The 22,969-nt window shown below is 38.9% G+C and overlaps 1 protein-coding gene across 1 annotated transcript; it reads right to left on the bottom strand.

The window, feature by feature from the left end:
* Window positions 1-20,562: 20,562 nt before the first annotated feature.
* On the bottom strand, window positions 20,563-21,108 carry LOC122276999. Its single transcript, XM_043086877.1, has one exon. It carries the CDS (start codon window positions 21,106-21,108, stop codon window positions 20,563-20,565), a length of 546 nt encoding a protein of 181 aa, XP_042942811.1.
* Window positions 21,109-22,969: the final 1,861 nt, after the last annotated feature.

Below are 22,969 nucleotides of genomic sequence, written 5' to 3'. Positions count from 1 at the left end.
TGAGAATTGGCGCTTAGTGAGCTATTTTTATGAGGGACTTACACCTAGAGAGCATCAATTTGTGGAGATGATGTGTAATGGTGAGTTCTTACAGAAAGATCCTGATGAGGCCATAGAATACCTCAATGAGCTTGCTGAAAAAGCTCACACTTGGACTGGACCTAGTGCTACTAAGAGCACAAATAGGTCACGACCTGCAGGAAACCTAAATGGTGGTGGAATTTACCATCTCAGAGAAGAAGATAACCTAAAGGATAAGGGTTGAGATGCTCATTAGGGAGCTAGAGGCGTTGAAGACTAAGGACTTAAAGCCAACACACGTGGCTAATCATGCAGAGTCTTTTGGACGATGTTTTGTATGTGTTGGGGTAGATCACCTTGCCCAAGAGTGTCCCACATTTGCTGAGATGAGAGGGATGTATGAGGAACAATGTAATGCCTTAGGTATGTATATGAAGCCTGTTGCACCTTTCTCTGATACCTACAATCCTGAGTGGTGTAATCACCCCAATTTTAGTTGGAAGTCTGAAAACCAGCCGCCTGCACAACCCCCTAGATCATATCCTGCACCATATCATGCACCTTCATCTTCTAGGAGTCCTTTAGAAGACACTTTGCATGCTTTTATTGAGACACAGAGTAAAACTAATCAAAAGTTTGAATCTTTGATTATGCAGGTTGTTGAAGAAAACAAAGAAATAAAGGGTCATATATCCAAGATAATGAGCTCCTTGAGTGTGAATGAGCGTGGCAAGTTTCCTTCTCAAGCTCAATCCACACCCCAAGGTCAGCATATGGCACAAAAAAATTTAAAAGAAGTCAATGCCACTATGACAAGAAGTGGTAAGTCCTTACACATCCCAATAACTGATAAGCAAGAGGATGTTGAAGAGGAACAAAGCAATGATAGCACCGAGTTCCCCAAGGATGCCGAGGTAATCAAGAGTCCAGTTAAGGTACCATTTCCTCAAGCTTTAAAATCTGGTATGCGAACTTTGGATCCTAGTAATGAAATCTTGGAGAACCTCAGGCAGGTAAAGATTAACCTTCCTCTTTTGCATGTTATTAAACAAGTTCCCACTTATGCAAAAGTTCTTAAAGATTTGTGTACAATTAAGAGGAAGCGCCATGTTAAGAAGACAGCATTTCTGACAGAGCAAGTTAGTGCTCTAATTGAGCAGTGAATTCCTCCTAAGTACAAGGATCCTGGTTGTCCAACCATTGCATGTAATATTGGGAATCATGAGTTTGGGCAAGCCTTGCTAGATCTAGGAGCTAGTGTTAATTTGATGCCTTGTTCCATTTATTTGCAGCTTGGTTTGGGTGAAATTAAGCCTACTTCTGTCGTGCTTCAGTTGGCTGATCATTCAATTAAGAAACCGAGGGGGATAGTTAAGGATGTTTTGATCCAAATTGATAAGTTTTATTATCCTGTTAATTTCTTAATTTTGGACACTCAATCAGTTGTTGAGTCTAACTCTAAAGTTCCTCTCATATTAGGTAGACCTTTCCTTGCTACGGCTAATGCACTTATAAATTGCAGGAATGGGTTGATGAAGTTATCTTTTGGAAACATGACCATGGAGGTCAACATTTTCCATATTGAGAAGCAGCCAACAGATGACGAGTGCCACCAAACGTATATGATTGATGCACTCATAGACAAGGGAGTTCACACAACTCATGACTTTGATCCCCTTGAATATTCCCTTGTGAATTCTGAGCTTAATACATCTGTTAGTGATTCATCTAATGTTATTGATATTTGTGCTGTTTTTGATGAAACTCAGGATTATGGCACACAGGTTTGGCAACAGAAATTTGAGGAGTTGCCTAAGAAATGTGGAAAACAAATTCCTGTAAGTATGAAAGCACCAAGAGTTAAATTGAAATCTTTGCCTAAGTCTAAAGTCTATAAGGTTAAAATGAAAGCGTTTCATGATAAAAATATTCTTAGGAAGAGGTTTAAACCTAATGACCGAATATGCTTATATGATTTTGGATCTCACAAGCACAAAGGAAAACTTCGGTTTAGGTGCACTGACCCATTTCTAGTGAAAAATGTTTTTGTAAATGGGGTGGTAGAAATAGAGGATCCTAAGGATGGTCGGATCTTTAAAGTAAATGGTCAACGCCTTAAAATATTAATTGATAGTCAAGTTTCGGAAGTGGAAGACATTCCACTTGTGGGTCCAGTCTATCAACCTTGACCACACTACCAAGGTATGTGTTTCTTTATTTATTTTGTTTTGCTTTGTTTAGTTTTTATTTTTTTTTCTTATTTTCTTTCTTTTCCTTTTTTGTTTGCTGTTGTTTTCTTTGTTTTTGATTGCAGGATAGTTTCATTTCGTCATTTCAGATTACCATCTTTGGTGTTTAGGGAGCTACCCACGTCACTCATCAGGTGTATTCTACCATTTTCAGTTACTCCCCATTCAATTTTGATTCTTAAACATTGAGGATAATGTTTCATTTAAGTTGGGGGGTGGTGGTGCAAATTCAGTATTTAAAATGCTTGTTGGAACTCTGTGGCATATTTTCATGTGTCAATTTTTTTTTTAATTTGCATCACACGTGCATCATTTTCACATGTGTACTCATTCTCATTCATAGCCATCTTCGTGAATTCAGCAAACCCACCATAATCATTTTTGCTGAAGCATTCACAGAATCCTTAATGCACTTATCCAAGTTTTGTGGTAAGATGGTGGTTTGACACATGTAGCTAGAGAACTCTTTTGCTTAAGTATTCATGTGAGTTTTGAGAGGATTGAGAGCATACAAATGCAGTAAATTGTGATAAGCGTTCATTGATCTGTTGAATTGGGCACTTCTTTTGAGAATATCATTACATGGTTTGCGGTACAATGGTGGATATACTTGAGATATGACGAAGGTCAACTTAGGATTAACGTTTGAGCCTTTCAAGCTATCCTTTCCATCATAGACCCCTAGTAGCCAACTTTGAGCCAATAAAGACTTGTACTTTTTTTTCTTTTCATATGCCAATATCATCCATGCCTCTCCACATTGGAGTATAACCTATACACAGATTTTCTTACCCCTTTTACTTCCAAGTGTATACTAGGTGTGGAATTTGTATTTTCTTTCTTTAATTTTATCATTCTCAATTAAGAAGAAGAAGAAGACGACAGAAGAAAGAGAAGAGTACAAGTTGCAAAGTGTTCAATTGAGTGAGCTCTCAAAAAAAAAAAACGAAGTTGGTATAGATGGAAAGAATACAAAAGTGGCATGTGTTTGTCCATCAAATTGTTGAAAAAAAAAAGGAAGAAGAAGGAAAAGCATTATTATTTGATGATCTGAAAAGTTGGAGAGTATATAAAGTGAGAAGTGTGGTCTATTGAGATATTTAATAAAATTTCCTTTGTATGTACTTGGAAGTTTTTGAATCCATTTCATCCTTTTTTTTTTTCATATAACCCCAAAACCAAGCCACATTACAACCTTTTGTGTTGACCGTTCTGATCCTAAGTAAGCTGTTGGAAAGACTAGTGGAAGTCTCATTTGTTAGTGTTCCTATCATAAGATCAATGTTTGCTTGTTGCTTGTACATAATTGCCTAATTTTCCATGAGAGTGTGTATACACCCATTGTCAACTCCATAGAGAGAGCCCTTACACAAAACACTATTATACCCGTGAGTTATGGAGTTGAACATTTTGCTTAAGATGTTCTTGATGTTACATGTGTCAAGGTTAGTGGTACGATGGTTATGGCTTGGAGAACACACACACACTCTGCGGATTGCTATAGGTGGATTGATCTTGATGAGTTATTGGATTCCTTAGATCGTTTTGATATGTGAATCTGGAAAGTGTGACTTGATGGCCTTTATATGTGATTTTCTTTAGTCTCTTTTGTTGTTTTGACATGAAAATTGCTAGGGACTAGCAAGGAGTAAGTTGGGGGGTGTGATGAGTGTGCGAAAGTGTACTCTATATACCCTATTATTGGACTAAAATGCTAAAATGTGAATAGAAATCATAGGAATTAATGTGTATTCTTAAATTGAATTTCTATTTACGTTGGGATACTCCTAAGCAGTTTTTTTATGTCTAATTTCAGAGTTTATAAAAGAGCAAGTCAAGCCCAGTCAAATTCAAAGGAGGACATTCATGGGGTTTGAGAGCAATTTGGAAGAAAAGAAAAAGAAAAAAATCACAAAATGAAACCACAAGAAGTCCAAGTCCGAAATTCACTAGGAGACAGTCTGGATATATTTTAGTGTTTTGACCGTATCTTTTTACTCATATATCAGATTGATGTGATTCTTGATGCATTGGAAAGCTATCTTAAAGGGCTATAACTTTGTCTCTAATAAGGATTTCTAAATTCGAACTCCTGAAGGCTATACGTGGCTGCTAAGACAAGTCCTAAAATTTAGGCGATTTTTTTATGCGGAAATCAAGAGGACATTAGGGTTTCTTTCTTACCCTATATAAGCATATCATTAGCACGAAATGGAGAAGAGGAAGAGGCACAAGAAGCAGATCTAAAGAGAGGAGAAAATCACTTCCATGGCCACCGTTCGCTTCAGTTTTCTCGGGAGATTTTTGTTGTCCAGTATATTTATGGGTAACTAAATTCTCTAGTAGGGTTAGGGATGAACTTGCACATTAGATGGTATTTCTAATTTATTCTTAATTCATGTATTTGATTTTCAATTTCTAAAACTCTTTTGTTTTATCATTCTTAATTCATTATTGATGTTTTCTTCTCCGAATAATCATAGAATTTATTCTGTTTATGGATTCAGTCATGCTTTTTCTATTGAATGGATTAGTTCTTTGATTATGTTTGGATCAATTATTTATCTATATTGATTTAGTTTTTTGCTGCAATATCGCTTCCTGAATATATTGTCGTCATTGGATTTTATCAATAGGGGTAGTAATTCACGTTTTTTAAAAGTGGTGAATGTTTTTTCAAAGGGTTACATTTGATTTAAGTCTGGCTTATAAATCTATACCTTCCGATTAGAAATTGTGGGAATTGAGTTCCTAATTGAGTTATCCAATGAATTAAGAATAATTAAAATACCAGATTTGTGCAAGGGATTCCCGACGCTCTACTGTTTGTTAAATTTGAGTACTTTTTCTGTTAAACACTTTGCTTCACTTGAATTTACATTTAAAATTAATCTTTGTTCTCTATTACTTATTTAATATTTTTTTTTTAGTTTCTTTGTTCCTCTTCCTATTCTTTTAATTTGTCTCCCTGTGGAATCGACAGCCCAAAGCTGTGCTACAACTACCGCGTTATTCTTTGGGCGTAATCACTCTCCAAGGTCGTATTTCACTTCTAATGGCTGATTCACTGCCGTGAACCACCATATGGCCACCACCTCGCCAACACAGCTCCACCACATCTTCCTCTACCTCTCCCTAGCTTCCCATGAAGTTCTATGGCCTTCATCCACCTCAAGTAAACTCCCACCATTTCGAATGTCTGTTCACGGCCTAATACCGCCTTGCTCTACCACCTTTGACTACCACAAGGCCATCTTGAGCCTTTCCAAGGCCATGCCTAGCTATTCTCAAGCCCAAACTGCCACTTTATGTGGTGGACAGCCACCGTACACGGCGTTATCTCCACATACGACTCCTCTGACGCTTGATCGTGATGAGCAACGAGTGACGCACGGGTTATCCCGTCAATGGTATAACCCTCTATCTCTAGTTATTTACATTTATATTAGTTGGTTGGTTGGATTGTAAACTGTGTAGTTAGTATTTGTGGAGTTCACTGCGTAGTTGTGAGTTGAAGTGTAGTTGTGAAGTGTTGGGCTTGATTGTGTAGTGTTGTGGACTGTGCTGTAAGTATGGGCATGAGATGGATACCATAGTTGTGATACAGCTTAAAGTGTAAAGAGAGTACGCGTGGAGCATACTCTATGTGGTGCAGCAACGCACCGTGTGACGTGCGCTGTAGTGACGTGTGGCGTAGAATGAAGGGAGTGTGCGTGGAGCGTACTCCATGTTGTATGGCGATGCACCATGTGGTGTGCGTCATGATGATAAGTGTTGTAGCGAAGGGAGTACGCATGGCGAGTAGTGCATGTTGCGTAGAAATGCACCGTGAGGCGTGTATCGTACGGATGTGTGTTGTAGTGTGGATGGAAGAGAGTTCACGTGAGTGTACTCTGTACTATGTCGTGATACACCAGATGGCAAGTTACGAAGAGTTGGATGGCGTAATAGAGAAGCGTGGAGTGTATGGTGTGACGTCGAAAAACTGTGTAACAGTGTCTCAAAACAGTGGTGATGTGGCTGTAGTCCAAGATGACAGGTGTCGCCTTGAGGCTGACTTGTGACTAGAGATATGTGTGAAGTAGTGAAAAGGTATCAGAGAGTGCAGCGGAAGCATGATGGGCATCGTACTGTAACTCAGGAAATAGTCTTGAGCTGAATAATGTGACAGAGGCACATTTCTGGATGCAGTCCTCTTGTTAAGTGATGGAAACTATGTAACAGTGTCCCTAAGCAATGGTGATATGGCCTGTAGTCCGGGGCGACGGGTGTCAACTTGTGGTTGACTATGGCTGAGAGTATATGGAAGTGGTGGAAAAGTATCAGAGTGTGCAGCGGAAGTATGATGGGCATTGTGACTTGACTCGGGATTAGTCTCGAGCTGTGTGACGTGACAGAGGTGCATTTGTGGATGCAATCCTCTCCTATCAAGTGTTGGGATGAACTTGTACAGGGCCAGGAAGTAGGAAGAGTCCTATCAACCGAGTCTGAGCAAGTTGGTATTGGAGTATGGAGCTTGTTTATACAAGCGGACGTTCATTGGAATTATAAGTTACTCTTAGCTGATAAAAAGGGATGAGATATATGTGCCTCTTGCAAGACACGTGTGCCAGATAGGTTTACCATATGTAATGGGAAAACTGTCCTCAGCATGGTTACATGGTGTTTTAACCCTAGAGTTGGCTTGAATTCCTGTAACCTGTCTGGAGGGGAATGGGGATTTAATATGGGCTAGGATACATGAAGGTAGTAATGGGTAAGTAGTCTAAGGTTGGGACGCATGACTCTGTCGATCAGAATCATACGTCGGATTGTGGAAATAGAAGAACGAGATGAAGGTCCTAGTATCTTAACCCTAAGGTGAATCACGGGAGTTGACTTTAAGGAATAAGACCCCAAAGGTTTTAGTATAGTAAATGGCAAGTAAGAGCCTAGGGATGGACGGAGAGTATTCCAAATGAGGCATAGTTCTATTTTTAGAATAGTTACTTATGCATTAGATAGATGATGATGTAAGGTTATGTGTATGCATGTAGGTTGCCATCTGACACGCACATGAATGGATTGCATGGATTGAGCATGGCATGAAGTCCAGATAAGTATTAGGTTCATACTCTTCTAGAGTTTTCCTTATAGAAACGAAGAAGAAGACAAAAGCTTTTCTCAAAAAGGAAAATGAAACATAAGTTTTCAAGTACAAGTAGGTAGCGGCCCTCCTTGGCAGCCCCTTTTCAAGCACCCAAAGTATGTACGTTTATGCATGTGAATGGATGCTATAAGTAGTACGTATTGTATGTACGTTCATGAAAGGAAATTGAAAAAGAAGCTTTAAAAGACATAAGAACTGGTAAGGACTATAAGGACCGAAACTGTAATGGACTGTTCCTAAAACAACTCTTAAGAAAAGAAAGAAAACTATTTTTTTAAATAAAATAACTTTTTATAAAAACAACTTTTGTGAGAAAAAGAAAGAAAACCATTTTCTCTTAAAGAAACTTCTCTTAAAAAAACTTTTATAAAAAGAAAGAAAAATATGCTTTAAACGACGCGAAGAAAGTGTATTAAAATGTCCATTTGAAAATGAGGCTTCGGCCCTATGTTTTAAAATGTCCCTATAGATGCTTTAAATGATGCCATGAAAGATGACTTTTTCTAAAATGACTCTTAAGAAAATTATTTTATTTTTATGACATTTATGAACCGTAAGAACTGAAGAACTGTAAGAACGGTAAGAAAAAACTGTAAAGAACTGCAAAGGAAAGGAAATGACTGTAAAGGAAAGGACTGGACTGAATGTATGATGTATGAAAATACGTAACGGCCACATGGACTGAAATGGACAGGTACCAAATGAATGGACTGGATTGGGCAGATTATAATGCCGGGTAAGAAGTACTGGTAGTGCACCCAGTGCTGCACCCTGACAGAATGGATTCCCAACCTGTGGCCATGGGCGGAATCAAGTCAAAAAGACCGCTAACCCCAGCACACGGGGCGTAACAGTGTGCTACATGGCCAATAAAAGTGAAAAAAAAGAATGAATGCATGTTAAGAATGAATGCATGTATGTATGTATGAATAGACTGAATGCATGAATGTACGTAAGTAAGAAAAGATGAACGAATGAATGTATGTATGCATAAATGTACGTAAAACGATATATGCATGAATAGACTCTTTAAGAAATGAAGGCAGCAATGCATGGGGAACTGTTTTAAAGAAGAAAGCATGTTTTCTAAGAAAAACCCCAACTCACAACATTTTTAAAACAAACTGAAAGACGTATGCATGATAAGTACAATATGTATGTATGGAATAATAAGTGCATGACTGAAAATCTATGTTATTATATTTTGACTGTATGAAGTAATACTTACGAGTCATCGACTCATTTTAGTTTTTATGCGTGCCCTCCTAGGGACAAGATGAGCATGACAGGTCAGGACGGGCAAAGTCCAAGGGAAAGAATACGAAGGCCTAGGCAAGACTTTTTATATGAGAAACTTTAATTATAAAGTTTAATGTTTTCTGCTGTAATTTTTTAATTAAGAAAAATGAAATTTATTTATAGCACTGAGTCTTTTGTATCCTGGCATGAATGGAAAAGAATTTTAAAAGAAATAATAATTCCCATCGATTTTTATCAAAATCGAACTGAAAATGTCCCACCACAAGGATGGGTGTTACAACTCCTCTTATTCTTGGTTGAACTTTCAAAATTATCAAAGGTAAATCACAACCTTTGTGGCATTCCTCCTTGTAATTCGGGTTCTTGATACGGGCTCTTCAACAGGTCTAGATTTTGATATAATCTAAGTTCTTGAAACGAGTTCTCAACGGGTCTTGATTCTCCATCCATTGACTTGAGTTTGGCTTTCTTGGGTTTGTTTTTCCAATATTGTTATTGGGTCTCAAAGCGAGTCAATTAGAGTTCACATCACTTGACATACATTATTCATGAAATGAGCAAATTATCATGAGTCAATATCACATGCATTGGGGTTGTGTGTTGTTTTTAAAAGAAAAGAGTCAATGATCATTTTGTCATGACTCCAAATGCTAGGATGGGGAAATTATGATGCCCCCAAATCCATTTGGGAATGGATGAACATTTGAAACGTTGAGATATGCAACACAAGATTACCTACCCCTATTCATCACATATAAGATGTAATGTTCCTAACATGCATCTAGCATTAAGCAATATTTGTAATGGATAATTTATTTTTCTTTAGCAATACTATGCACCAAGTGGTTGTGGTCTAAACAGTCATGATCATAACACTAGTACAAAATGGTTGTGATTAACAGAGTGTTGGAGATTCAACTTCATAATTATAAGTAGTAACCTAAGTTAACTACTATGTTATCATCGTTGTCGCATTGTCGCTTAGTCAACCGTGTTCAGTTAGTCAAATCTCGGTTCTCCTTCAGGTCCTATAACAAGATCTACCATTCAGTGGGGAATGGTAGTTGGGACTACTAAATCTCAATAAGTTAACAGAAAAGCTCAACACAGGTTAATGATGCATGCATGGCAGTAAAGGCATGAATGCATAATCAAACTCATAAATAAACATAGTATAACTTGTCATACAACATAGTATAATTGATATAACTTAAATTAAAATGTGAACTAAACTTGACTTGCTTAAACTGAACTGAACTTAAACTAAGACTTGACTTCACATGAATTTGATCTTAGACTTGACTTAACATGAACTTCATCTGAATTCTGACAATCAAAATGATTTTGCCAGTGATTTCATCAAGAATAGCAAACAATCAAAATGATTCTATCCAAGATATTCCTTCAGAGATACTCAGACAAGCAGAATGATTCCGTCATCAGTATTTTAAATGAGATACCCTAACAATCGGAATGATTATGCTATGAGGATCGAGTAGTACTTTTGACAATCAGAATGATTACGCTAAGAGTATTTGAGTAGAGGTATTCTAACAATCACGTGATTATGCCGGAAGTCCCTCACGTGAAATACAAAGGGAGATGCTCGAACAATTATGGTGATTACATCATGAATATATCCTAAACATGACTTGAAAGGTTGTTCCTGAGATACACAAACTATAATCAAAATGAAATGTAATTGGAATATGAAAGATAGAAGCCCTAACATAACACAAAATGACTTGAACGTAACTTGAAATACATGGCTTACTTGAGATAGAAACATTTTGTAATATGACATAACATGTAACAGACAACATACTTAATATGACATACTTGCAATAGTAAATATTACATGACATGACGTACATGCAATAGAAAACATACTTAACATGCAATACATATAATGGATAACATACTTAACATGACATACTTGCAATGTATAACAATACATGACAGAATATCTAGGGTTATAGCTGAATAATTCGTAATCAACCTCTTGATCCATGACTTAAAAATATGTGATCTTCAAAGTCAAACATCACATGGTTTAAGAAAGGTGTCTTAAAATAGCTCTAAGCTTCAAACTCAAGATCACATGGTTAAGAATCAACCAAAATATAAATTTAGCCAAGAACATCAATATTTTGGCCTATCCAAATATCTCTTTACATAAAATTTCATATCTTTGAAACTAACATGAAATATCTACAAAATAATATTATAAAATGTATATAAGAGGCTTAGGATCCTCCAATAAACTTATCAAAGCCATTGGAATAGGTTTAAACCACAAAAGATCTAAACTTTCTTAAAACAGAAACTGTTTTTCCTCTTCCAGTTTCTAAGTTTCTAGATATAAGAAAATATTTTATCAAAATATTTAATCATGCAACAAATTCTCAACCAATAATCATATACACATGTTAACAATGGTTCATAAAACTTTTGGACCAAGATCTATCCATTAGCTTGGTCAAAAACTCCAAAATATAACATACTCTCTAGTTTATCGCCTAGAATGACCTTTCTAGGGTTTAAGCAACATTTTACTAATCAAAATATCTTAAAATGAAACAAATAAGGTATTCACATAAAATATACTCAAAAAAGAACAACTTTAATGAAGGAAATTTTGTGAGCAAACACTTAAAAAAGCTTCAAATCGGACATGCAAAAGACTTCTGAAAAGTTGTCCGAGAGTCTCTTTTGGATTCTTTCCAAGAAAAGTGTAAAGGAGAGATGATTTGTGTGGGAAGTGGGCTGGAGGCCTCTTACACAAGTTATGGAAGATGATAACCACATAATCAAGTGTAGAGGCAAGTAACATTTTTCATGAGGTAACGCCTTCCTCTCGTAGTCCTCACTATTCTTATCTATAACTATCACATGGTTACACAAAATAACTACCACCATATAAGAGAAAGGTATAACACTTACAAATGTTACTGCCTAAACTTAATGACTTCTAGGCTAACCTTCTAGGATATTGAATCCTTGCTTAAGTGAAATCACTATTTTTCTTACCACTCATAGAGTTATTCACCACATATATATCTACCACTAAGATTCTACCATTCCTTAATTCTCTCTCAAATCAACAATTGTACTGGAATCCTTCCACAATGTAGGTTGAGTCATACTGACATATCCTCTAAATCAAAAACTTTGAGTGGATAATTGTGGCGCCCCCAACCCCCACTTGGGATTTGGTGAAGATTGAGACGTCAGGACATGCAACAAAAGGTAACATACCCCTCATACATGATAAATAATATGCATACTCCTAGATATTCTAGCAGTATGCAAAAATCATACAGTGGAAATTAATAAAAAAAACAAAGAGAAATCTAAGTAATGTCGTAGGCAATTTCCAAACACATGGTACAAAAAATAAATAAAAATAAAAATAAAAAACTATAATTCCCAAACTTGTCCCAAAATATCATCATTCCATATTAAGAAACTCTTAAGACATAATCAAAGTAGCAAGTTCCCAAAACACAGGACCAAAAGTTTCTCCCTTTTTTTTTTTTTTTTGTTTCTTCTTTTTCTCAAAGCGATTCATCCTTCACCCACTTCTCTAAGTCCTGGTCCTTATCCATATTATTGAGGCATCGAAACTCCTCAATAAATTGGATGATCATAGAGATCTTTCATTGATGGCCTCCAAGTGCTCCAAAATTGTAGGCTCGGGTCTACTAATGGTCATTTCAGGCACAATCCTCTCTGGGGGAGGGGTGTCGTCCTCTTCCTCTTGGTCATTTTCACTTCCTTCTACCCCTGTAACAACTTCTACAATTCTAGGAAAAGCAATGATAGTGGTAAAAATGCAACAGTGAGATTTCAAGAAATCTCAGTAAGTAATCACACAACATACTAAAATTAATCACAAGCATACAAGAGGTATATCATGCAATGCATGGACATGTACATGACACATGACATGATAGAAAGCTTGACTTATGCACTTGACCTTTTTCAAGACATGTAGCAGAATTCTTTCATTTTTCAGAAAAACATACTTTTATCCTTATTCTTATCTTGCTTAATCACATGATCTAGAGCATATCATAACATATCACATAATTCACATCATGTGATCCAGAGCATAACATATAGGCATGTGACCTTATTCTTGTGAACACATCATGGCTCCCCTACACACTGCGTGTTCATGCTAGTTACCACACCACCAATAGTCTGTACACCATGGTAAATACATCTTAAACATATTCATATCATAGTAACATGATAGTACTTCATCGAGTTACTTGCCTAGTCATGGCACCCACTAGCATTAGGTGCTACCTCACTCTGGCATCCTTTAGAGGCACGCCGACGGTTCTTTGTCGACCTAAGGGGGTTACCACTCCATTCTTAAGCACTAGAGTGGACAGAGGAGTTCCACTAGGACACTTTCTCGTCCTAGTATTTGAGGTTGTGATAAAATTGTCTTTTAAAATCATTACTTTTCATTCCTTGAAAACTTTTTCTTTGAAAATCATTTTTCCCAAATGCACGTGACATGAAACTTAAGCATATGCTCTTATACTTGGCATATGACACATGAAATGCCGTGCATGAAATAACCATGCATAACACACATTGATTCATGGCATGTTGACAAAAAACACTTAAGATATGAAATTGCATACATGGACCCATGAAAACAAGCCTTGGCCAAAACATGCATTCTCAAAATCATGAAACTTCATCACTTAAACATGCTTCAATCTTTATCCAAGATACTTAGAATTCATTATATAGTAAAACAAGGCATAAAATTGTAGCATTTATACACAATCCGAATCATTCAAGGCATGATAGGACCAAATCATCAAAGAATGTTGAAACCTTAATATCATTTCCCTCAAAACCGAATCATGCATAACATTGTATCACCATTTTTCATCAAAAACAGAGTTGCATTAAACGTTCCATATTCATATTCCAAGTTCATGTAAGACTATTCAATCAAGCAAATAAGAATGACAATCCAAAACAACAACAACAATAAAAGGATCTACACAAATATATGCAAGTATTAACCAAGAGCAAGTTGAGTATATACTTACAAAAATCCAAAGATTTAAAGTAGCAAAATCTGAAAATATAGCATAGTCTTTTTAGAAACTCATACAAAAAAACCCTAAGTTCCGAAAATATAAGTGAGTGCGAGTGTAGAGTGCTTTTGAAACCTTTTCCTCAAAACAAAACCCTAGGGGCCGAAACTCCTTGAAAGTTCAAACCCTAGTTCTTCCTCCAATAAAAACCGAAACTTAAACTTTTCTAAAACTTGTGTTTTATACACTTAAAGTACTAAGGGTATTCAGGTTCCTTCTTTTTTTCTAAGGATCAAACCCTAGCTTCCATTTTTAAGCAAAAACCGAAGATGCCTATGAGTTTTGGAGGAAGGAAACACAAGTGGAAGGGATAAGGGTTCATTCTTGTGTTTCCTTCCTCCAAAACTCATAGGCATCTAGGGTTCATTCTTTCTTGAAGAGAAAACCCTAGTTACCCAAGTGAAAGTGTGTGTGTGTGTGTGTGAAGAAAGGAGAAGAAACTGAATGGGAATGAGAATCTTCCCTCTTGGCCGTGTGTGTGTGTGTGCAAGAGAAGGAAATGGTTCTCACCTCCTTGAGCTCCTTCCCTAGCTTAATGGTGTTGTGTAAACTCCCTGTGGTTCTTGACTTAGAAGAAATAAAATGGTAGCATTTGGGTGGTGAGAAAGTGACAAGAAAGTGAAGAGAAATTGTTGAGACTAGAGAGAGTTGGTGTGTGGGCAAAACCCTTAAGAGCAACAAGTGAAACTTTGAGCAAAAGACCCTCTAAATTTTCAGTCAAGTCCTTATATAGTGCCTTAAATCCCCTTCTTGAAATGACAAGGGTCCTTGCATGCATGCCACTTGGCAAAATTGGTTCTTCCACTTCTCTTGGATGGGATTGCATTGGAAACTCAAAGGGCACACTTTAGGGAGGCGTGTTCCTCTTCCAATCTGCCCCCCTCTCTTTCTCACTTTCCTTATTTGCCCTTCCTCTCATGTCTAAGTTCAATGTACTAGGTGGCTCAAGGGTAATTTCACAAAATAAAATATCCCTTGGAAATCATTCATCATATGCATGGGTGCCACTTGGCAAAGTGTGTGTGGGTGTATCTTGCTTTGGCCGAAAATCCCTTCATCTTTCTAGGTGATCTTTTCCCTTCCCAAGGCAAATCCCTTGGCCTTCCTCCATTCATGCCATTGGCCTCACACTCCCCCTTTGCCCTTCCACATGCTTCTAGAACATGCATTTTCCTCTTCTCAAGTAAGATCTCCTTGGAACTCCAAAAGTCTATCTTGCCCTTTCCTATCCAAAGTGGTGTGTAAGCCCTAGTTTTAGGTGACATCATCCTCAACTCAACCTTCTATAACCTCTTGCATGATGGATAAGTGTCTTACCTTACCTTTTCCCTAGGTTTCCACTCAAATGACCAAATAGGCCCTCAATAGCCATGTGGAGCCTAACAATCAATTGGAAGATATTTTGGGCCTCCCTACCCTAGCATGGCCAAAACCCATATAAGTCCTTATTGGGCTTCTCCTCATCTCATCTCCTCAAAGCCTTTAGATCTAAAAATCCTCTAGGTCCAAAGATAAAATTCACTAAGGGCCTTTATCCAATTAAAACCTATTCACCTCTTATTCACTTAGCTTAGGGAATCTTCTCTACAATAAAATAAAATAACCATGACAAAAGAAATAGGGACTTCGCAAAAGTCTAGGTCCTCATAATAATCTCCAAAAACTTTTCCTTAGAAAACAAAATAAGCGATACACTTCAAGTATCCTTGTAATTCAATTGGAAATATTTTAATCCATACATTTTTTTTTTTTTTTTTGATAATCAGATCTCATTATAACAATCAAGTCCTTACAAGCATATGCCTATCAAGCCAAACAGCTTGAGAAACAAAAGAAGGACATTCATCCCACCATGTAATTACATCATCAACACTCCTAGCATACTTTGCTAAGCAATGAGCCACGTTGTTTCCCTGTCTGCTAACATGCACAAAAGAAATTTCCTGGAAATATAGCATGAGTCTTTTAATTTCAGCCAAAACAAATGCAAATTCGGTTAGGTTCTCTGAAAGGGAATTTAGAGCTTTCACTAGAAACAGGCAGTCGGTTTCCATCAAGACTTTAGAAGTCCCCCACTGCAGTCCGAATTGGAGTCCCCTCAGCATTGCCGTAGCTTCAATAAATTCAGGATTAGGAACAGCAGGCTCACTCTTGCTACAGGCCACCAGTACACGTCCAGCTTGGTCCCTCAGGACCACTCCAACTCCAGCTTTGTTCAAGTCATCAAAAATGGCCCCATCTATGTTAATCTTGAGGCTACCATCAGGAGGGGGTTTCCAGCTGAGAACCTTTGGAAGCTCTCGGTTGCCCTTGTTGAGGATCTGCACTTGTTTGAATTCTGATTGCATTGATAGGGCTGTGGATAAAACAGAAGAAAACTGTAGAGAAGAACTATCATATATAAATTTGTTCCTTTTATACCAAAGGCCCCAAGCCATCGCTATAAACTTCATGAGATCCTCTTCGTTTCCCTTGTTCTTCACTTCAAGAATAACCTCCCAAAAAGGTTTCCCACAACCTATCTCCCCTAGTAAAGGTTGGAACTGAACACATAAAGGGTAAATATCAGGACAGTAGAGTAAAGCATGTGCAGCATCCTCCCTACATAAATGACAGAAAATGCAAATATCAGACTCCAGAATTTTCTTCTTCATTAGATTCTGATAAGTAGGAAGGATATCCAAAAAGGCTTTCTATGTAAACAACTTCATTTTGAGAGGAATTTTCAGCTTCCAAAGGCACTTCCAAAAGGGGACAATTTGTTGGTCCCGGGATCCCTCTCCTGTGTTTTGTACACTTGCCAATTGAAGCTTTCTATATCCACTTCGAACTGAATAAAAGCCATTCTTTTCATCCAACCAATACCAAGAGTCTTCATGACTGGGAGCAATAATAATCTTTAAAATCTGGGAAACTGTTCTTGGATTGAAGAGAGTTCTTAGTTTTTCAACATTCCACCAGCCCGTGTCATTGTCCATTAGTTCTTCTACTTTCAGATTCGACTGGCTCGGGCCATGGAGCCCACTTTGTAATTCAGAGGGTATAATTCCAAGTATCCATTGGTCCTTGAAAACACTGATTGCTGCCCCATTACCCACTCTCCTTGCACAACCCGATTTTAACAAATCCAAGGCACTATGAATCCCCTTCCAGACATATGAGGAATTAAAACCAATTTTTGCTTCAAACAAGGAGCATTTTGGAAAATACTTTGCTTTGAACATCTTAAAAAGGAGAGAGTTACAATTTGTGAGCAAGCGCCAACCTTGTTTTGCTAGGAGGGCCTTGTTGAAATCATGCAGATTTTTAAACCCCAGTCCCCCTCTAAACTTTGATATACTCAGTTTTTGCCATCCCACCCAGTGAATTTTCTTCTCCCGAGACTGGTTACACCACCAAAATCTGGCCATCATCATTTCCATTTCATGACATAAGGACTTAGGGAATAAATAGCAGCTCATTGCATATGTCGGAATTGACATTGCTACTGCTTTCAATAAAACTTCCTTTCCCCCTTGAGAAAGCATATTGCCCTTCCACATCTGGATTTTCTGCCACAGTCGTTGCTTTATGCCTGCAAATGCTCTTTGTTTAGATCTCCCCACCATGGGAGGAAGCCCCAGATACTTCTCAAATTGTTGAGTGTTGCTTCCTCCCCACTTTGACATAATGTTAGCTTTCACCTCTTCCCCCACATTCTTACTAAAAACCATCGCTGTCTTTTCCTTATTTATGCACTGACCTGAGGCTTTCTCATGCACCTCCAGTAGAGATAAAATTTTTTCATTAGTGGGGCCATCAGCTTGGCAGAAAATTACACTATCATCCGCAAATAAAAGATGGTTTACACGAGGAGCCCCTCTACAGATTCGTACCCCTTCAATCTTGCCTGGTTCAGCGTTTCTTCTTAATAGATTAATCAATCCTTCAGTACACAAGAGGAACAAGTAAGGGGATAAGGGATCCCCTTGCCTAATTCCTCTAGATGGATAGAAAGGACCTTTCGGGCTGCCATTAACCAGGACTGAAAAAGAAACTGTAGATACACACTGCATAACTAGATCTGTCCACCTTTGTTCAAAGCCAAGAGCATGCATTATTCCCCTCAAAAAGCCCCATTCAACTCTATCGTACGCTTTGCTCATATCAAGCTTTAGCGACATATAACCCTTCTGGCCCCCTCTCTTGTTTCTGATGTAGTGCAGAATTTCATACGCCATCAAGACATTATCTGTTATTTGCCTCCCGGGAACAAAAGCACATTGAGTTTCAGATATAACCATAGGCAGAATTTTCTTGAGTCTATTTGCAATGACTTTTGATACTATCTTATAGAGTACGTTGCATAGACTAATAGGCCTAAAATCAGCTACCCCTATAGGATTCTCTTTCTTGGGGATCAAAGTAAGAAAAGTATGGTTTAGGTCCTTGGGAAAAAACCCCAGATTTAGAGCATTCAGAACAGCCTTAGTAACTGAGTTTCCAACCTTGCTCCAGTACTTTTGGAAGAATACCGGAGACATTCCATCAGGACCCAGAGCCGTGGAAGGGTGCATTTGCTGAATAGCATCCTCAACTTCCTTTGCCTCATAGGGAAGTAGTAAGTCTGCATTCATTTGGGGAGAGACCTTTTTTTCTAAACCTGAGAGGACCTCAACAAACTCTGGATCTGAATCAGAAGAAAATAACCTTTGAAAATAATCAACTATCAACTCGTCCATTTGCTCTCCCCTTTTCCAGTTTCCATTTTCATCTTTTAGTTGTTTAATCCAGTTTTTCCTCCTCCTTACATTAGCTTTATGATGGAAAAACCTTGAGTTGCTGTCCCCTTCCTTTAACCATAAAACCCTTGACCTTTGTTTCCACATAAGTTCATCCCTTTCCAGCCATTTCTGGACCTCCTCTCGGGCCACCTTGTGTTGAGGTAGTTGTTGATAAACTGGGTCCAAATCTTCCATCTCTTTTAGTTTCTCTTTAGCTGAGGCCAGCTCTTTTTGAACATTTCCGAAAGACCTTCTATTCCATGTTGATAGTTCAACTCCACATTTAGAGATTTTGCCCATGAGGTCATTACAGTTCCCACTTCCCTCACTTTCATCCCAAACTCTCTCTACAATCTTTGTGCAATCTCTGTCCCCTATCCACATTGCTTCAAATCTGAATAACCGATGGCCCTTTCGTTTCGTGAGCCCCCCATTAGAGTCCAACCAAATCGGGGTATGATCCGAGTAAGCAGCTACCCCATGTTGGACATGAGTAAAGGGAAAAGCTTCACACCACATCAAGTTTGCCAGAAACCGATCCAGCCTCTCACATATAATATCTCCCTCTCTCCTATTGCACCATGTGAAAGGTTTACCAGAAAAACCAAGATCTCTAAGCCCCTTTTCCTCTAACACAGATCTAAAACCAGCCATTTGCCTTTCACTTCTAAGATTCCCCCCATGTTTTTCAGATTGGTTGAGGATCTCATTGAAATCCCCAAACACCAACCACGGACTAGTCACTTCCCTCCCCAAAGCTTTAACAATAGACCACACCTCCTCCCTTCTCTCGGTTTGTGGATGTCCATATACCCCGTGATAGTACCCACCCCCCCCTCGAACATAGAATTTCTAATCAAGGCATGAATATGGTGAGGAGAGTAATTTAAAATGTGCAAATTAACATCATCTTTCCATAACATTGCTAATCCTCCACTACGACCAAAAGAATCTACAACAAAACAATTCTTAAAACCAAGGGAATACTTACAGAAAGTCCATTGAGCTGCTTTCAATCGAGTTTCTTGCAAGAATACCACATCGGGATCTTCCTTCGTAAGCAGGTCACGAAGCGAACGGATTCCCCGTGGGTTCCCAAGCCCACGGGGATTCCAACTGAAAATCTTCATTGAGGCCGGCGGTGCTGTTCCACAGCCACCGCCGATGCATCGGGATTGAGGGTTCCCTGCCCATGATGTTTCTTCCTGCTCCCTGTCTCCTCATCTGATGCTCCACCCTCTTTTCTCTTCTGACCACAGCCTCTTCCCCTGCAAGCCTTCCTTTCCCGAATGGGAAAACTTCAGTTCACTCGGATTATCAAGCCATGTACGAGACAGGGCCCTCCTAGGGGCCGGCTTGGGTTTTAGAGAGCATGGGCCTTTACCAGCTTGCCCTTTCGCAAAGGACAGCCCAGTTAGTTCTGAGCCCGAGTTCCCATCCGAAAGGCCCAATACTGGGACCTCCACCAGGGTCTCCCCTTCCGAAACTTCAGGAACCAACCCCAAGGGGTCTCCGTCGGTCGGCGCCTCTCCTTCCACCTCAACTATCTCTCTTCCTTCGGTCTGGTTCGAATCTTTTTGAGCAATGAGTGCTCCTCCTTCGTTCATCCCCTGGAACTGCCCAGCAAACACATCATTAGTTGAGTCGGGATCCCCCTTGCTTGCTAGCACAATGGGTTCCGAAAACGGAGCCGAGTCTCCTCCCGGTGGTTTTTTGGCCTTCGTATCCGTGGTGGTTCCCGAAGCCCCTGCAAATGGTCTTCCACTCCTTGACCTAGGTTCCCATTTGCCTTCTCGTCGAGTAGTGCTGAAGTTTGCCCTCATCCAATCACCGTATGGGAACTGTTCAGGGGAATCGCCCGTCGGTGCATCTTCGCATTCCCTAACTGTATGACCTAGGGTCCCACAGAAATAGCACATATCCGACAGCCGTTCGTACGAGAACCGGACCCAACACGACCCACCTTCTCCCACTTTCAATCGTTTCCTCCTCTAAAGGGGTTGGGATATATCAATCAGAACTCTTACCCTCATGTATTCACCCCATTCAAACTCTCCTTTCTCTAAATCAACTTCAATAACTTCTCCCAGCATGTTTCCCACTAGATTTCCAACATAGGAGTTTCGGGCCATTAAGGGGAGGTCATGAATACGTACCCAAAATGCCGCATGCTTTATTTGAATCGAATTGATTTGCATCGAGCCTTCGAAAGGTTTAATGAGGAGCAGCTGTTTGTCAAAATGCCAAGGTCCGTTCCTCTCCACTTTCGATTTATCCCCCTCATTTTCGAACTCAATCAGCGTAAAAACCGTGTTCAGATCCCTGAACTTTATTCCGTTAACAGGTCTCCACACTTTCTTCATTGTAGCCTTGAGCGCATCGTGGTTATAGTGTTTTCTAGTGAGTAAGCACATTATCAGACAGTGCTTTCCCCTATCCAAAACCTCCTCTACCATTCTTGTATCAACGAGTACCTCTTCGTTCTCCTTCTCCGTTAGGGACAACGAAGCGTACAAAGAGTCCAAATCCCCAGTCATCTTACTTCTTTCGGAAAGACTCGTATGCCGACGAGAAAGGAAAACCCCTACTCTAGAGACGAGAGAGGAAAAACTGGATTTTAATCCATACATAACTAAAAACATTTTCTCTATTTCCTCAAGGAATTCTATCTGTCTAGGACAAGCTTACTCCTTCATAATCACAATGAATTGTTCCTCCTTCTAGGGGGTACCTCATTAAACAAGCAGCTATTAATCTAATCTCAAGGATTTCTCTCTTATGAATAGCATAACTCTTTTATCCATCATGAACTACCTCTTATTTTGTCTCTAAATAAAAGGATATGTTCCTACTATTCATGTAAATCTTCAAGGCTATGATTTTACTCCCCATAAATTTTTCTTCATTATAAGGGCAATCTATGCATCCACAAACACAGTGCTCCACCAAAAACCATTTACTTGTGGCGGGGCAAAACTACTATGATATATGGATCCTACTAATGCCAAAACTTCTCCCAAATCACTTTACTGTTCCGGACACAAATTCCATTGTAATTCTCAGAATTACAACAATCTCCAAATATGTGGAATACTATTTATCATCCTTCAATATCCTTTGTCGTATTACTAAAAGGAATTCTATATCTATATTGGTATGAAGAATAATAATCCTAATGAGAATTGTTACTCTTACCACCTGGATAACAATTCAGCTTCCGAAGTGAATTCTCATGCGATACCACAATCACTAAAAATAGGGACTCATTTGAATCAAACAGCGTACAAGTTACAAATCTCAATGACTTGACATTCCCCAAGATAACAATAATGCACTAATACCATAAATTGAAATCCAATCAAACTTAACTATGCTCAACAATACATAAGTCTTAAAAGAATACCTGTGACGATGCCGGCTCCTTCAGCTCCTGGGGTGCCAGCATCTACGTCTCCTTGAGTGATAGCGTACAATCTAACATGTACATGATGTCTCGGCTTTGGTTTGTTGTCAATGTTAGGCAAAATTCTACTTTTCTGAGTCTCATTGGGATAGTCTCTATTCATGTGGCCTAGCTTACCACAATTGAAACAGGCCCCCAAAGTGTGTCTGCATTTGCCTCCATGTTTCCTACCACACTTTCTACAGGTGGGTAGTGGAATGGGCATTTGTCTTCCAATCAAGATGCCCTTTCCTTTGTCTGCTCCGGTCATCACCCTCTTATTATCTAAGCTCTTGCAGACAAAGAATGGGTAAACACTCTTCTTCTCCAAATTAATGTGGGCAATTAAGCCCTACACTATGTTTCAACAATAGTTGCTACATTAACCAACTCTTGGTAATTCTTGATCCGGAGACAAGCCAATTGGCTACAGACCCTAGGCTGAAGTCCTACTTGAACTTTCTGCACCCACATCCTTTTTGTAGATATTAGGTGAGGTGCAAACCTCCCTAATGCCATAAACTTGGCCGCATACTCCTCCACTTAAACTGCCTTGAGTCAAAGACGTGAACTCATGTGCCTTTAGTTATTTGATAGATTCTGGGAAGAATCTGTTGCCGAATTCTTCCTTAAACCTCTCCCATGACAATGCAGCCAAAATACCTAGTTCCCTAACTAGAAGTTGCCTGCATGTGTCCCAATATATTCCAGCTTTTCCCTAGAATAGGTATCCAGCATATAGTACCTTCTCATCATTTGTACATCCACAACTCTCGTACGTCCTCTTGAGATCCATATTCTATTTCTCGGCTCTCAGTAGCCCTTCATTACTAGAAAAATTTGGATAACAGTGAATCAAGAACTTCTCATACAAACAATCCCTAACTTTGGATCTGGGTATGTGCACTTGCTGCTGTTGCTGATGTCTAAGCACGTCAATCAATGTACGTACCACT

Source organism: Carya illinoinensis, chromosome 9, assembly GCF_018687715.1.
Source record: "Carya illinoinensis cultivar Pawnee chromosome 9, C.illinoinensisPawnee_v1, whole genome shotgun sequence".
Classification (NCBI taxonomy): Eukaryota; Viridiplantae; Streptophyta; class Magnoliopsida; order Fagales; family Juglandaceae; genus Carya; species Carya illinoinensis.
The sequence above is the reverse complement of the archived record's forward strand: the minus strand, read 5'-3'. Positions and strand labels throughout refer to the sequence as shown.

Coding starts and splice junctions, on each gene's coding strand:
- LOC122276999 (XM_043086877.1), bottom strand. CDS start 21,108: ATGACTGGGGATTTGGACTCTTTGTACGCTTCGTTGTCCCTAACGGAG.